The 13,950-nt window shown below is 35.6% G+C and overlaps 1 protein-coding gene across 6 annotated transcripts in view; it reads right to left on the bottom strand.

Moving 5' to 3' along the window:
• Nucleotides 1-13,950, bottom strand: part of COL14A1 (collagen type XIV alpha 1 chain) — a 225,959-nt gene that overhangs the window by 190,067 nt on the left and 21,942 nt on the right. For all 6 annotated transcript variants that reach the window (XM_034668564.1, XM_019806266.2, XM_034668565.1 and 3 more), the window contains one exon: nucleotides 2,054-2,179. In XM_034668564.1, coding sequence (XP_034524455.1) covers nucleotides 2,054-2,141 — 88 coding nt within the window. In that variant the 5' untranslated portion in view covers nucleotides 2,142-2,179. The remainder of the gene's footprint in view (nucleotides 1-2,053; nucleotides 2,180-13,950) is intronic.

The following is a 13,950-nucleotide window of genomic DNA, read 5'->3' as shown; positions in this document are numbered from 1 at the left end:
ATCAGAGATACAGACACTAAGGAGAGAACTACTGTTTTAATGAGCATAAGTAAACAAACAACCATGACACAAAGATACAAAAGCAACAATAATACAGGGGTCAAAATTAAAGGCCACATCTACTCAGTTCTCAAGCAAAAAACCTTAGAGTCATCCTTGACATTTCCCTTTCACAACTCCCTCCACGTCTAATCAGAAAACAACTTCTATCCTTTCTACCTCTGAAATGTTTCTTGGATTCATTCCCTTCTCTCTATTCTCCTACCTGCTCAGGCCCACAACAGCTACTTCAGAGAGAAGCCAGTATAATCTTCTGATGGTCTCTCTTACTTTACTTACTCCTGTTCCCCAAGCCCCTTTGGTCCCAAATACGAGTATCAGCAATATTGCTCTCAGAGTATCTTTAAGAATCAGAGCTGTTTAAAATCCTCCACAGCCTGGCTTCAGTATGCCTTTCCGTCTTTGTCTTTCGCTACACCCCCCAGCCCACCAAAACTTGTATGGTGATTTATCACCCTATACGTCTGTCTCCTAAGCTGCTCGAAGACAAACAGTGAAGTTTGACTCATTTTGTATCGTGAACCTGACACACAGGGCGTGCCCCATAAATATTCATTTAAAATGGAATTTGGTCAATGGCATCCCCGAAAGTATCCCAGAAGCGCTCTCTGTATGATCAGTTACTCTACAAATAGCCATTTCTGAATTAAGTTACACTAAGATGGCAGCTCTGAAGGGCTTTGTGACTTGCCTGCCCTTTGTTCCAAAGGATATGTGTCTTTATCCCACAGTTTAGATAGTAAGTTATCTGGGATTTCTAGTCTCACTTCCAAAAGCTTTCTTATACTAATGTAAACAGGGGAAGCAGAATTTGTCCAACTCTTTCCTGTGTGTTGCATGAAGCAGTTGGAAATATGGCTTTAACACTATTTGAACATGCAAAGGGTCAAGTTCTATGCCTTTCCAAACAAGCATGCCTCACTTTAAAGAAGCAGGGTGTGGTGGTTCTTAACATTTGACTTTTCTATAACTGTAAATTCCAAGCCTCAGACATGAATACTCCTACAATAACTTTCTTTATCACATGTACGTACATTTCCTTGCTAAATGGATGAATGACTATTTCAGCACCAACATTTCTGCGCCTGCAAGATTATCGTGTTTACCTAGTAATGGAGTTTTGCCTACTTACACATGTTGTGCACTTACTTCAGAGGTTAGCATGCCTTTTTGCAAAAGGCCAGATAATAAATATTTCAGGCTCTGTGGGCTACACAGTGTCTGTCACAACTATTCGACTTTGCAATGTGAAAGGCATAGACATATGTAAACAAATATCTGCATTCCAATAAAACTCTAATGACAAAAACAAGCAGTGGGTCAGATTTGGCCCATAAACGATAGTTTACCAACTTCTAACATATTTTATAAAAATGAGTGGGAATTGAGAATAAAAATGCAGATAACAGTAATACAGAGAGTAGATTTCAAAAATGAAGCTCAACGAAAACAAAGCTAGAAATCATTGGAAATGCTTACAATGGCATATCAGCGACCTCTGTCAGGCTTTTAGTAACCTTTACATTATGTGCTAGTTTTTAAAGAAAGGAACAAAATAATAAAGACCAGGAATGTAGTGGTAGGAATATTTTGTAGACATTCTATTTAAGAGATAAGGCGTGACTGGGGTACATACATACGCCCATTATAGCTCCTCGTTAATGGAACAGACTTTGCAGCATGCAAATTTGACTTTTCCTAATTAAATCTGCACAGGCTCTTCAGAAGCATGTGAAGAATGAGTTGCTTAACAAACCAACACAAAATTACTATGCTCAGCCACTGGTGAGGTCTTAACCCTCAGCAAAGTTGTGGCATATTTCAATAAGGTAAACAGCCAGTAAACTGAGTAAAAGCCAACAAATGACTCTGCCTAGAAATACAGGAGAACCAATGAAACACTAGTAGGGTAAATAAAATGAAAAAAATAATAATCAGAACCAGTGTAGCTTGAGTCCCAGACCCTAAGGATTATTGTAAAGTTTTGCGTTACCTTGACCCTGGACAATGGTGCAAAAATAAGCAATTGCCAGCAAAGCTGGAAACAGCCAGGATTGCACGTTGCACTGAAAAATCTTCATTTTATCCTCTGCTTTTCACATGGGATGCAGCAGCAGTCCTGGAAATCAAGAGCACAGGAAGGTTTTGAGAAGCGTGAAAATGAAGTATATATAGTCATCTAGGACAGGCAAACAAGCCAACATGGATTAGTAATGTCAGGAAGCAATTCATTCCCTAGGGCACCATATATTTCACTCTGAAATATAAACTGACAAAAGAAAATTTTTTGAGAAGATGCTGCAAATGGAGAGAATGATCTGAAATATTCAGGAAAATAACTTCAGAAAGTTCTCTGTGACTCTTTGTAAGGCATACATTGCACAGTGAATTTTCCAAATGGATAAATTCCAAAGGTTTACCTGAAATGACCACTGTCATCAGACAATCACAATTTCCTTGACAGTAATGTGCTCCTCCAGTATTTTTCACATAAAGTCAAAAGTCCTACTACTGTCTTCTATTGCCTACAAAGTAGTTGATACATGGGATGTTTCCTCTGGGAATCAAAAAGAATTTGAAAAGCCACTTTGTGCTAATATGAAATCACTATTCTGCTTTTATTTCACTGGGTTGAAAAATCCATAATCCTTTCATATTTTCTTATAACCTTTTTTTTCTCTTATGTGTGAATCTAAAAACAAGTCTAAGATTTTCTTTTTCATGAGGAGATCAATGAAAGAAAAACTACAAGAAAAAAAAGAGAGAGAGATGAAAAGGGGAAAAAAAAGGTAGGAGAGGAAGAAAAGGGACGGAGGAAAAGAAGAAGCACAGAGAGAGAGGAAGCAAGGGTGACTGGCTGGTATTAATTGACGAGTCCAGTCTACAAATTGTTGACCACAACTCTATTATAAGCCATTACCGAGGAGAAATTCTGAGTCCTTTCACAGAGAGTAAAGAGACATCTCAAAACTTTTCTTCTACCCAGGCCATTTTTTCATACATTCATACATTCATTCATTCATTCTCCATTATTGTTTCACAAAGGATCTGAGGCAAATTTCAAATAAATAGCAAATAATGTCTTTAGTATGGCCACTAACAATTTGGGTTATATTTAATTACAAAATGTATTAGAGCACAGTTGTGTGATCTCTCAACTTAAATCATATCTTTCTTGATTATAGCTCTATTATCAGTATTAAAGTGCTGTGTTTCTGACTTCTTCTCTCCCTCCAGAATGGAGAATCTATGTATTTGTCCACTCTGCAGTTTTTTTGAGAACAAGGTTTTTTTTTGTTTTTTTTTTGTTTTTTTTTTTATTGGTCAATATTATGTTTCATTTTTTTTGATTTATTCATTTCTACACCTATCATAAGGAATTGCTTCTTTTCGCTCTTCTGCTTTTATTGTTTTATTTGCTTTTTGTCATTCTTTGTAATTTTTTTGGTTGAATCTTTAATTAATGTAATATTATTCTTTATTTGAGGCTGATAATTTTCCTCTGAATATGCTTTGGCCACATCACATAAGCTTTAATTTCTTTTTTAACTGAAGAGTTATCTCAGTGAACATAGCAAAGTGCAAGTCTGTGAACTCTCAAAGCAATATGACTGATGCACTTAAACCTCTGAGATCCTGGTGTTATTCCAGAGTAATACCGTGTCTCCAGAGGAATAAATAATTGTATTTCCTTCAAGCAATCATTCAAAAAAAAAATTGGAGGCAAGTACGTTTTTGTAGTACCTAATGACAGTCTTGTGTGCAACTCTTTTGCAAGGCCAGTAAAAGGGAGGTCTGTAAGCTTTGATAATCATATAAATAATCAAGTTAAGAGTCTATCACAAAAATTTAAGAAGGTACTCAATTGTATCTAGAGACCCCAAAAATATCTTCTTCTATCAGCTTACCATAGTTACAAAACGCTAATCACAAAAAAATATCTCCTTGGATTAAGACACTCACATACTGGCAACTCCTTAAAATTCCTAACCGAATAGGCAATACATTGAGTGCCTATCCTACAAGAATAAGCAATACATTAAGGGATTAACATATGTGTTTATTTTATATATATTGAGCATGTTAGCTTGGGTTGATTCACTGCAGGTTAATAAACCAACCATTTGTCACAACACACAGGAAGTTGGGCAAATGGTGAATAAATTCTGATGAATTAGAGGAAAGACCCTGGGGCATATATAGAACCCTCCCTCTACAGAGGCAATAAGAACAAGATTAGGTGGGTTATCCAAAGGGATGCGAGTAGCACTTATGTAGACAGGAGGCATGAATACAGAGGATTTGAAAAGATACAGGAGTGGACTTCAACCCTATTGCAACCAAGAGATCAACAAATCTGCCAGTCACCCAGAGAGCTGACCACTACACCCCCCAAAAAAAACCATACCAGCAGAAGCACTATCTCAACTCAGATAAATATTCTAAGATTTTGTACCCCAACACTATAACCATAGGTTTCAACCAGAACAAGACAAAGAAAAGAAGTAAGGAAACAGGCCACATTTGTGTTTGCGGCATACACTTCAATCAGGGCACTTTTATCAGATACCACATGATAGTATTCTAACATAGGAGAAACCATAATCCCAAATGCCTTTCTCTGTTCTCTTAAAAATATTACAATTCCTGGGTCCAGGTGTATTGAAGCAATAATTAACATAACACATTGGAAGTTAATCTGCATCGTATAAAATTTAATTTTAATTAATTAACTATTTCTACCCTACTCTTGGTAATTTTTTTAAAAAACAGTATTATTTACATGGAAAAAATTATAGCCATAGCTTATCTTTAAATCTTCCTTTTTATTGTTTACTTTAAATTAGGATGAGTAATACCATATTGAGAGAAGTGGAATTTTAGTTTTCCCAAGGTTTTCTGCCAAGTCTCCAAATTTTTGGACAGTAAAATAGGGGCAAGAAAAATCCCAATTCCTATTAAAGTGCCATGAGATACTTTAACATTTACCAAAATGTCAAAGCCTAATTTGTTGAAACTTTGCCCAAAATCCTGCCCAAGACAAATAACTCTGCCTTAATTTTTTAGTTGTTGTTTAAAAACATGTTAAAAACGGTTCCTTAGTTCTAAGTTCACAAGGTATAAACCCAATTTGCGGAAAGTCGATAATGTTTAGTACAAGTTTTCTCAAAACACTGCCATAATTTCGTAGTCAGTAATTTAAAACTATCCCTGTTGGGAGTAATTTGCCCTTCTTCTACTTCTTGTGTTTGTTTTATTTAATGTCGTTTGTACAGTTGAGTTTAATAAGGAGCACAGGCCCCGAGTACAGCCAGTTTTATCAAAATTCCTTAAAACATTTATTCTGAAGTTCTTGTAAACCACTCATACATATACACAAACACTTGCACAGACTTACACACACATATACATTCAAATCTTGGATAATGTTCTATTCAATGAGTGCTGACTTACAAAAACAAAAACAAAAAACAACTATGAACCTAAACAAAATTGTTGCTAGCCATCTGTCAAATGGCCTTGAGAGAATGTGTTATTTGTAGTATTAGAAACCAAAGCTCTCTACTTGGTACTAAGGAAAATACAAAACTTCATACTATATAATCCCTGCCCTCAGTGATCTCACTATTTTATTGAAAAGAAAGATCACAAGCAAATACATTGCAACACTACATAAAATAAGGGTGACATAGAACAAAGAGTTAGCACAGAGTGGTGGTATAAATAGAAAACTGGGAGTTTAGGAAGACAACCTGCCAATAATTTGTTAGGGGTCCTTGACTCACTGGTTTAACCACTCTGACTTGGTTTCTTTATACAAAATGTGCAAATTAACATCTACCTTATCCAGTGATTGAGGTAATGCAGATCATGTACTTAGAACGCAGGTAGCTCTCAAAAAGTTCCAACTCATTCCATGTTAAGAACGGGTTGAGGGAACACGAAGGATAAGGGAATGATAACAATCAATAAATTTGCTACTTGAGTTGATACTAACGGAGGAAGGAAATGCAAGAAGTCTTTATATACCCCGTCATATTAAGGTGGTGGAACTAACTTGGTAAAAGGGTTAGGCAAAAACTGAAGACTCAGATAATGAGAGAGACACGATTATTTGCATGGGTGAACTGCTTTAAACTTTTCAAAATACATTCCTACCCATATTTTATCATTTTCCAGAAGACAGCTCTATGTAGATTCAAAATAATCAACCATATGAGGACATAGAAGATTTGACTTAAGAGCAACTCATAGACTTAAAAAAAAAAAAAAGACTTAGCAGTTCTGGTTGACAAGTTGATGCAAAGAAGATTTAAGAATTGGGGATGTTTAAGCATGTTTTAAGCCCAGGAAAAATAAGATTCAGAGGCACATGATGAATGTCTTCAAATATTTGAAGAGCTTTCATGTGGAAAATAAACCAGGATATTTCGTGCAGCTTCTGCAAGTCAACCTTGAATCACTGGACTGACCCACAGAGATATGCATTTGGATGTAAAAATTCTCCACACTTAGAACCGGTTCTTTTCTCTTACTAGAAGTTCAGAGGAAGTAGCAGGTTAAGTTTTGCCCATTACAGATGTTATAGAAGGGAAGGGGAACTGGACAATATGACCCCTAAGATGCTTTCCCCAACCCTCCTTTGTTTATACTTTAATGTTCACTGTAAAAAAGGAGACTTTTATAGTCAGTCGGTGATCTAGGTCATACAGATCTGTAGATTACAAAGCAAAGACTAAAAACAGGTCTAATGTATTACCCAGCGTGTTGACATTGTTTAGCATTCCTTATTTCTTCTCTCCAATGAAAATACCACCCTCCTGACATCCAGAATAATCAAAGAAGTTTCCAGGATTGGCTAATGAGGTCTACTTAAAAACAAGTCCCAGAGGAAATTAGTGGTCATTTACTCTTATCTGGTAGCATCATGACATAGTAGAAAACAATTCTAAGTTAGGAATAAAGAACCTAGTTTTGGTACTATTAGCTTGGTGATTCGCCTCTTTCTCCCTGAGTGAACTCCCCACTGGGCTTGGCACTGTGACTAGAAATGAAGTGGAAAGCCAGTCTCATTAGCATAAAGTATCAAAGAGCAGAAGAGTTCAGGAACTCCAGAGACTGGAAATTGAGAAGGGACATGTCAGAAAAGTGTGAGCCATTATACGGAGAATAAAATCAGGATAAAAACNTTCAACCAGAACAAGACAAAGAAAAGAAGTAAGGAAACAGGCCACATTTGTGTTTGCGGCATACACTTCAATCAGGGCACTTTTATCAGATACCACATGATAGCATTCTAACATAGGAGAAACCATAATCCCAAATGCCTTTCTCTGTTCTCTTCAAAATATTACAATTCCTGGGTCCAGGTGTATTGAAGCAATAATTAACATAACACATTGGAAGTTAATCTGCATCGTATAAAATTTAATTTTAATTAATTAACTATTTCTACCCTACTCTTGGTAATTTTTTTAAAAAACAGTATTATTTACATGGAAAAAATTATAGCCATAGCTTATCTTTAAATCTTCCTTTTTATTGTTTACTTTAAATTAGGATGAGTAATACCATATTGAGAGAAGTGGAATTTTAGTTTTCCCAAGGTTTTCTGCCAAGTCTCCAAATTTTTGGACAGTAAAATAGGGGCAAGAAAAATCCCAATTCCTATTAAAGTGCCATGAGATACTTTAACATTTACCAAAATGTCAAAGCCTAATTTGTTGAAACTTTGCCCAAAATCCTGCCCAAGACAAATAACTCTGCCTTAATTTTTTAGTTGTTGTTTAAAAACATGTTAAAAACGGTTCCTTAGTTCTAAGTTCACAAGGTATAAACCCAATTTGCGGAAAGTCGATAATGTTTAGTACAAGTTTTCTCAAAACACTGCCATAATTTCGTAGTCAGTAATTTAAAACTATCCCTGTTGGGAGTAATTTGCCCTTCTTCTACTTCTTGTGTTTGTTTTATTTAATGTCGTTTGTACAGTTGAGTTTAATAAGGAGCACAGGCCCCGAGTACAGCCAGTTTTATCAAAATTCCTTAAAACATTTATTCTGAAGTTCTTGTAAACCACTCATACATATACACAAACACTTGCACAGACTTACACACACATATACATTCAAATCTTGGATAATGTTCTATTCAATGAGTGCTGACTTACAAAAACAAAAACAAAAAACAACTATGAACCTAAACAAAATTGTTGCTAGCCATCTGTCAAATGGCCTTGAGAGAATGTGTTATTTGTAGTATTAGAAACCAAAGCTCTCTACTTGGTACTAAGGAAAATACAAAACTTCATACTATATAATCCCTGCCCTCAGTGATCTCACTATTTTATTGAAAAGAAAGATCACAAGCAAATACATTGCAACACTACATAAAATAAGGGTGACATAGAACAAAGAGTTAGCACAGAGTGGTGGTATAAATAGAAAACTGGGAGTTTAGGAAGACAACCTGCCAATAATTTGTTAGGGGTCCTTGACTCACTGGTTTAACCACTCTGACTTGGTTTCTTTATACAAAATGTGCAAATTAACATCTACCTTATCCAGTGATTGAGGTAATGCAGATCATGTACTTAGAACGCAGGTAGCTCTCAAAAAGTTCCAACTCATTCCATGTTAAGAACGGGTTGAGGGAACACGAAGGATAAGGGAATGATAACAATCAATAAATTTGCTACTTGAGTTGATACTAACGGAGGAAGGAAATGCAAGAAGTCTTTATATACCCCGTCATATTAAGGTGGTGGAACTAACTTGGTAAAAGGGTTAGGCAAAAACTGAAGACTCAGATAATGAGAGAGACACGATTATTTGCATGGGTGAACTGCTTTAAACTTTTCAAAATACATTCCTACCCATATTTTATCATTTTCCAGAAGACAGCTCTATGTAGATTCAAAATAATCAACCATATGAGGACATAGAAGATTTGACTTAAGAGCAACTCATAGACTTAAAAAAAAAAAAAAGACTTAGCAGTTCTGGTTGACAAGTTGATGCAAAGAAGATTTAAGAATTGGGGATGTTTAAGCATGTTTTAAGCCCAGGAAAAATAAGATTCAGAGGCACATGATGAATGTCTTCAAATATTTGAAGAGCTTTCATGTGGAAAATAAACCAGGATATTTCGTGCAGCTTCTGCAAGTCAACCTTGAATCTCTGGACTGACCCACAGAGATATGGATTTGGATGTAAAAATTCTCCACACTTAGAACCGGTTCTTTTCTCTTACTAGAAGTTCAGAGGAAGTAGCAGGTTAAGTTTTGCCCATTACAGATGTTATAGAAGGGAAGGGGAACTGGACAATATGACCCCTAAGATGCTTTCCCCAACCCTCCTTTGTTTATACTTTAATGTTCACTGTAAAAAAGGAGACTTTTATAGTCAGTCGGTGATCTAGGTCATACAGATCTATAGATTACAAAGCAAAGACTAAAAACAGGTCTAATGTATTACCCAGCGTGTTGACATTGTTTAGCATTCCTTATTTCTTCTCTCCAATGAAAATACCACCCTCCTGACATCCAGAATAATCAAAGAAGTTTCCAGGATTGGCTAATGAGGTCTACTTAAAAACAAGTCCCAGAGGAAATTAGTGGTCATTTACTCTTATCTGGTAGCATCATGACATAGTAGAAAACAATTCTAAGTTAGGAATAAAGAACCTAGTTTTGGTACTATTAGCTTGGTGATTCGCCTCTTTCTCCCTGAGTGAACTCCCCACTGGGCTTGGCACTGTGACTAGAAATGAAGTGGAAAGCCAGTCTCATTAGCATAAAGTATCAAAGAGCAGAAGAGTTCAGGAACTCCAGAGACTGGAAATTGAGAAGGGACATGTCAGAAAAGTGTGAGCCATTATACGGAGAATAAAATCAGGATAAAAACTCTCCTCAAATCCTGGATAATTCAGAATGATAAAGAGACATGATACTCTATATGGAAAACCCAAAGGAATCCACTCCCAAACTATTAGAAGTTATAGAACAATTCAGTAAGGTGGCAGGATACAAAATCAATGCCCAGAAATCAGTTGCATTTCTATACACGAATAACGAGACTGAAGAAAGAGAAATTAGGGAATCCATCCCATTTACAATAACACCAAAAACCATGCGTTACCTTGGAATTAACTTAACCAGAGACGTAAAGGACCTATATGCTAGAAACTATAGATCACTTTTGAAAGATATTGAGGAAGACATAAAAAGATGGAAAAATATTCCATGCTCATGGATTGGAAGAATTAACATAGTTAAAATGTCCATACTACCCAGAGCAATCTACACTTTCAATGCTATCCCGATCAAAATACCGAGGACATTTTTCAAAGAACTGGAACAAATAGTCCTTAAATTTGTATGGAACCAGAAAAGGCCCCGAATCTCCAAGGAACTGTTGAAAAGGAAAAACAAAGCTGGGGGCATCACAATGCCGGATTTCGAGCTGTACTACAAAGCTGTGATCACAAAGACAGCATGGTACTGGCACAAAAACAGACACATCGACCAATGGAACAGAATAGAGAACCCAGAAATGGACCCTCGGCTCTTTGGGCAACTAATCTTTGATAAAGCAGGAAAAAACATCCGGTGGAAAAAAGACAGTCTCTTCAATAAATGGTGCTGGGAAAATTGGACAGCTACATGCAAAAGAATGAAACTTGACCACTCTCTCACACCATACACAAAAATAAACTCCAAATGGATGAAAGACCTCAATGTGAGACAGGAATCCATCAAAATTCTAGAGGAGAACATAGGCAACAACTTCTATGACATCGGCCAGAGCAACCTTTTTCACGACACATCTCCAAAGGCAAGAGAAATAAAAGATAAAATGAACTTATGGGACTTTATCAGGATAAAGAGCTTCTGCACAGCCAAGGAAACAGTCAAAAAAACTAAGAGACAGCCCACGGAATGGGAGAATATATTTGCAAAGGACACCACAGATAAAGGACTGGTATCCAAGATCTACAAAGAACTTCTCAAACTCAATACACGAGAAACAAATAAACAAATCATAAAATGGGCAGAAGATATGAACAGACACTTTTCCAATGAAGACATACAAATGGCTAACAGACACATGAAAAAATGTTCAAAATCATTAGCCATCAGGGAAATTCAAATCAAAACCACACTGAGATACCACCTTACGCCAGTTAGAATGGCAAAGATAGACAAGGCAAGAAACAACAATTGTTGGAGAGGATGTGGAGAAAGGGGATCCCTCCTACATTGTTGGTGGGAATGCAAGTTGGTACAGCCACTCTGGAAAACAGTGTGGAGGTCCCTTAAAAAGTTAAAAATTGAACTACCCTATGACCCAGCCATTGCACTACTGGGTGTTTACCCCAAAGATACAGACGTAGTAAAGAGAAGGGCCATATGCACCCCAATGTTCATAGCTGCATTGTCCACAATAGCCAAATCATGGAAGGAGCCGAGATGCCCTTCAACAGATGACTGGATTAAGAAGCTGTGGTCCATATATACAATGGAATATTACTCAGCTATCAGAAAGAACGAATTCTCAACATTTGCTGCAACATGGACGGCACTGGAGGAGATAATGCTAAGTGAAATAAGTCAAGCAGAGAAAGACAATTATCATATGATTTCTCTCATCTATGGAACATAAGAACTAGGAGGATCGGTAGGGGAAGAAAGGGATAAAGAAAAGGGGGGTAATCAGAAGGGGGAATGAAACATGAGAGACTATGGACTATGAGAAACAAACTGAAGACTTCAGAGGGGAGGGGGTGGGGGAATGGGATAGACTGGTGATGGGTAGTAAGGAGGGCACGTATTGCATGGTGCACTGGGTGTTATACGCAACTAATGAAGCATCAAACTTTACATCGGAATCTGGGGATGTACTGTATGGTGATTAACATAATATAATAAAATAAAATTTAAAAAGTATCAAAAAAAAAAGATCAAAAAAAAAAAGAATCCAAAAAACTTAGCCATCATAAACGTGTGTGCATTTAATAATAGAGCTTCAAAATACATGAAGCAAAAACTGATATGGAATGGAATAATAAGCAAAGCTAGAGATGTTAACACTCCTCTCAGAAACTGACTGAAAAACTAAACAAACTATCAGGAAGAACACAGATGTTAGTAACTCTATCAACAAATTAATATTTGTTGAACATTACATCCACCAACTGCAGAATGTACTGTTTTTTAAGTGTAAGTAGAAAGTTTTATAAAACAGGCCATATTCTGGGCCATAAAATAAGATTTAAAAAATTTCAAAAGTTTGAAAGTTTACAGAGTTTTCTGACAGAGACAGAATTAAATTAGAAATCAACAATATTAAAATATCTTTACAAATTCAAAAACTGGAGATTAAACAACATGTTTCTAATTAATCCATAGGTCAAAGAAGAAATCACAATGGAAATTAAGAAAAATATTTGGAAGGGAACAAAAATACAAAGATAACACATGAACATCTGTGGAATGCAGCTGAGGGATTAGAGAGAAATTTCTAGGTTAATATACTTATATAAAAAGAAGAAAGATTTAAAATCAATGATCTCATGTTCCACCTAAAGAAGCCAGAAAAAGAAGAGCAAATTAAATCCAAATTAAATTGAAGAAAGGGATTAATAAAGATGAGTAAAAACCATAGAACTATAAAACTAATATTAGTGAAAATTAGCAAAGCCAAAATTTGCTTCTCTGAAATACTAATAAAATTGAAAAATTTTAAGAAAGAATAATCAAGAAACAAAGATAGGAAACACAACTAACAATACAAGGAAAAAAAGAAATTATATCACTACATATTTCACATACCAATGAATGGAAAAGGAAAAATACTAATAACTTTATGCCAATAAGTCCAACAATTCAGCTTAATTGGAAAAAACTCTTGAAACACTCAACTTGTTAAAGCAGACACATGAAAAAAATAGAAAATCCAAACAGCCCTCTATCTATTATAGAGAATGAATTTGTTATTAAAAATATTCACAAAACTAATGGTTGCCAGAGGGAAGGGAGATATGGGTTGAACAAAATGGATTAAGGGGAGTGGGAGCTACAGGCTTCTAGTTATGGAATGAATAAGTCATGGGAATAAAAGGCACAGGATAAAGAATATGTCAATGACATTGTAATAGCAATGTATCAGGAAAGATGGTAGTTAAACTTGTGGTGAACATAACATAATGTATAAACTTGTTGAATCATTCACTGTCTTGTACACCATGAAACTCATGTATCTTTTTGTGTCAATTATACTCAAATAAATATTTAATATATATATTTTTTTTCCTAAAAAGAAAAATGCAACCCTAGATGCTTTTACTAGTGAAATCTTTCAAATATTTAAGGGAGATAAAATATCAATCCCACACAAACCCCTTCAGAAAACAGAGGTGAGCTAGCATAATCCTTTTGTCAAAATCAGATGAAATTACAAAAAATAAAAATTACAGAATATCCCTCATGAACATAGAAACAAAAATCCATTCACTAATACATATAAAAATAACAAAAATCACTACCAAGTGGGGTACATTCTATAAATGTTATGACTAGTTTAATATTTTAAAATCAATATCATTCAGCATGTAAGGCCAATATATAAATATACATGTAATCCCAATAGAAGCATGGAAGCAGTTGAAAATATTCACTACCCGTTCATGATTTCAAAGAAACTCAGCAAACTAGGAATAGAGGGGAACTTTATCAATCTGATAAAGGACATCTATTGAAAAATCATATTTAATGGAGAAATAGTGAATGCTTCTCTCCTAAGATCAAGCATAGGACATGGATGTCAACACTGTAACATTTTTACCATTTCATTCAGCATTGTACTAGAGGTCCTAGCCAGTGCAATAAGGAAG

The sequence above is a fragment of the Ailuropoda melanoleuca genome, chromosome 9 (genome assembly GCF_002007445.2).
Source record: "Ailuropoda melanoleuca isolate Jingjing chromosome 9, ASM200744v2, whole genome shotgun sequence".
NCBI classification, from domain to species: Eukaryota; Metazoa; Chordata; class Mammalia; order Carnivora; family Ursidae; genus Ailuropoda; species Ailuropoda melanoleuca.
This window is presented reverse-complemented; position numbering and strand designations above follow the sequence as displayed.